The 2,199-nt window shown below is 67.9% G+C and overlaps 1 protein-coding gene across 1 annotated transcript in view; it reads left to right on the top strand.

The window, feature by feature from the left end:
- Nucleotides 1-2,080, top strand: part of KCNT1 (potassium sodium-activated channel subfamily T member 1) — a 61,207-nt gene extending 59,127 nt beyond the window's left edge. Inside the window, 1 exon segment of the mRNA XM_015572324.1 lies at nucleotides 1,992-2,080. Coding sequence (XP_015427810.1) covers nucleotides 1,992-2,080 — 89 coding nt within the window.
- Nucleotides 2,081-2,199: the final 119 nt, after the last annotated feature.

The following is a 2,199-nucleotide window of genomic DNA, read 5'->3' as shown; positions in this document are numbered from 1 at the left end:
TCCCAGAGGTGGCTGCCCTGCAGGGTCACTGGGGGTCACCAGGTGGTGTTTCCCGAGCCCCCCACATGTGTGGGCCTGAGGGGTGCTTGGGCCAGAATGTAAAACCAGAGGGGAGGCATGACCTTGGCGGGGAGGTGACCCTCTTAGCTAAGGCTGCAGGGAGGTTCCCCCAGAGGGTGTCGTCCTAGGGCCCCTCCGTCCTGCACCCCCAACCCGACCCCTTCCTGCCAGCCACTCGGAGGGAGGCCCCGGTTACCCCCAATTAGTAGAGGAGGAAATTGGGGAGGTGTGAGAGGAGAGAGTGGGGACACCCAGGGCCAGATCCCCGTGGAAGCTGGAATGCAGGGGGTGCAGGGGGAGGAGGGGGTGCAGGGGGAGGTGGTACCTCCTTTGGTCACTTGCCAGGCGAGGTGTCACCAGCCCCGCTCCCCCACCCCCAGCCCCACGTCGGTGGTAAAGCCGCTGGTCCTGGGGGAATCACAGTTTTGCTCTGTGACTGACCACACCCCACCCTGTGTTGCGGCTGCCCCCACCCCGCAGCCCACACCCCCACAAGCACCGCCAGCCTGGCTTGGTCCAGTCTTCTAGATTCAGGACGCTGTGGCCCATTCACCGGGAGAAGCAGGGCCCAGGGTGTGGCCCGGAGGCTGGCAGGAGTGCGTCCAGCTTTTAGCGGACACCAGCCCACGAGGGCCCCAGTGGGCCAGTCTCTCCATTCCCATTGTCCCCACTGGTGTGTGTGCCCGCGTGGCCGGCCTGCTGAGGGCTGTGGTCCGTGGTCAGGCCCCTAAGAGCCGCCTCCATCCTTCCCCTGCCTGGGCCCCGGTTACTGCAGGGTCCAGGCCCCCGTCTCTGCTGCTCACCCCGGAAATGCATGGGGGGCGCTCGGGCCGGGAGGGGCCTCCTTGCACAGCCTCCAGCGCAGCTGCCCACTCGGCACCTGGCAGCTCCTGCCCCCAGGCTCAGGCCAAGCTTTTCGGGAAGAGACAGCGTGGCTGTTGGGCAAAGGGCTGGAGGCCGGCACCTGGTTCCGCCCAAGGGCCCCGCATGTGTGTCAGCCGGAGGCCTCCCTGTGCCCGCCTGCCCTCCGGGAGCGGCTGAGCTGGACCCGCGCTAGGGCTCGGATGCTGTGGGGCCAATTCGCTCTGCAGGCTCCAGTTCAAACCGGCAGCCCGTCCCCTCGTCAGTGGTCCGGCCTTACACTCCTCCCGGGGGCACGGGGGCAAGGCCATCGGGGCGGGACCCCTGGGAGGCCGTCCCTGTGTCCCGACGGCTGCTCTGGGGCAGGAGGTGCCTCAGACACCCCCAGGCGGGCAAACACAGGCCACAAGCCGTGCAGGGTGCTCGGGCCTCTGCCTGGACGGGGCCGTCCCCATGTTTGGCCAGGAGACTGCTGTGAGGTGACACTGTTTCTCCGGAACCCGTCCTCACCCCTGCGGGCCGCATCCCACAGCCACCCAGGGAGTGGGGTGCCGGCTGTCCCCCCACAGGCCTTGCATGTGCCAAGGGGGTCGTGGGAGCTGGTGTTGGACAACAGGACAGGAGCTCAGAGCAGGAGGGAGAGCAGGGCCCTGGGGGCGGGAGAAGCCCAAGGCTGGGTCAGGAGTGTGTGCAGGTGTCCAGAGGCGTGTGGTGTGTGTGGTTGTGTGCCGGTGTCCAGGTGTGTGCAGGTGCTCGATGCCTCTGTCGGGGCTGCCCCATCTATGAGATGCTGGCTGCTCTGGCTGAGAAGCTGCCTGGGTGTGGGCAGGAGCCAGTGCCACTGCCCCTGGGGGCACCCCTGTGCGGGCTGGGGGCCGGGGCCGGTGCTCCTGGGGGGACCCCTGTGTGGTCTGGGGCTCGGTGCCCCTGGGGGGACCAGTCCTGGCTGGGTTGCCAGGTGAGGGCTCGGGCAGGATGGCCAGAAAGGCTGGGAAGGTTCTGTGGCTGGCAGAGCCCTGGCTTCTCTGGGCAGAGGGGTGACCGCTGCTGGGGCCCTGTCTCCTCTGCAGACGAGATGAACGACCAGCAGAACACCCTCTCCTACGTCCTCATCAACCCCCCGCCCGACACGAGGCTGGAGCCCAACGACATTGTGTAAGTGCCAGCCCCGGAGCCGTTGGGCACCTCCACACTGGGCATCCGGCCCCCACGCTGGCTGCCTTGTGTGGGGGCGGCATTGACACCCAGGGCCCCTGCCCCACCCGCAGGTATCTCATC

Source organism: Myotis davidii, unplaced genomic scaffold (assembly GCF_000327345.1).
Source record: "Myotis davidii unplaced genomic scaffold, ASM32734v1 scaffold609, whole genome shotgun sequence".
Taxonomy (NCBI): domain Eukaryota; kingdom Metazoa; phylum Chordata; class Mammalia; order Chiroptera; family Vespertilionidae; genus Myotis; species Myotis davidii.
This window is presented reverse-complemented; position numbering and strand designations above follow the sequence as displayed.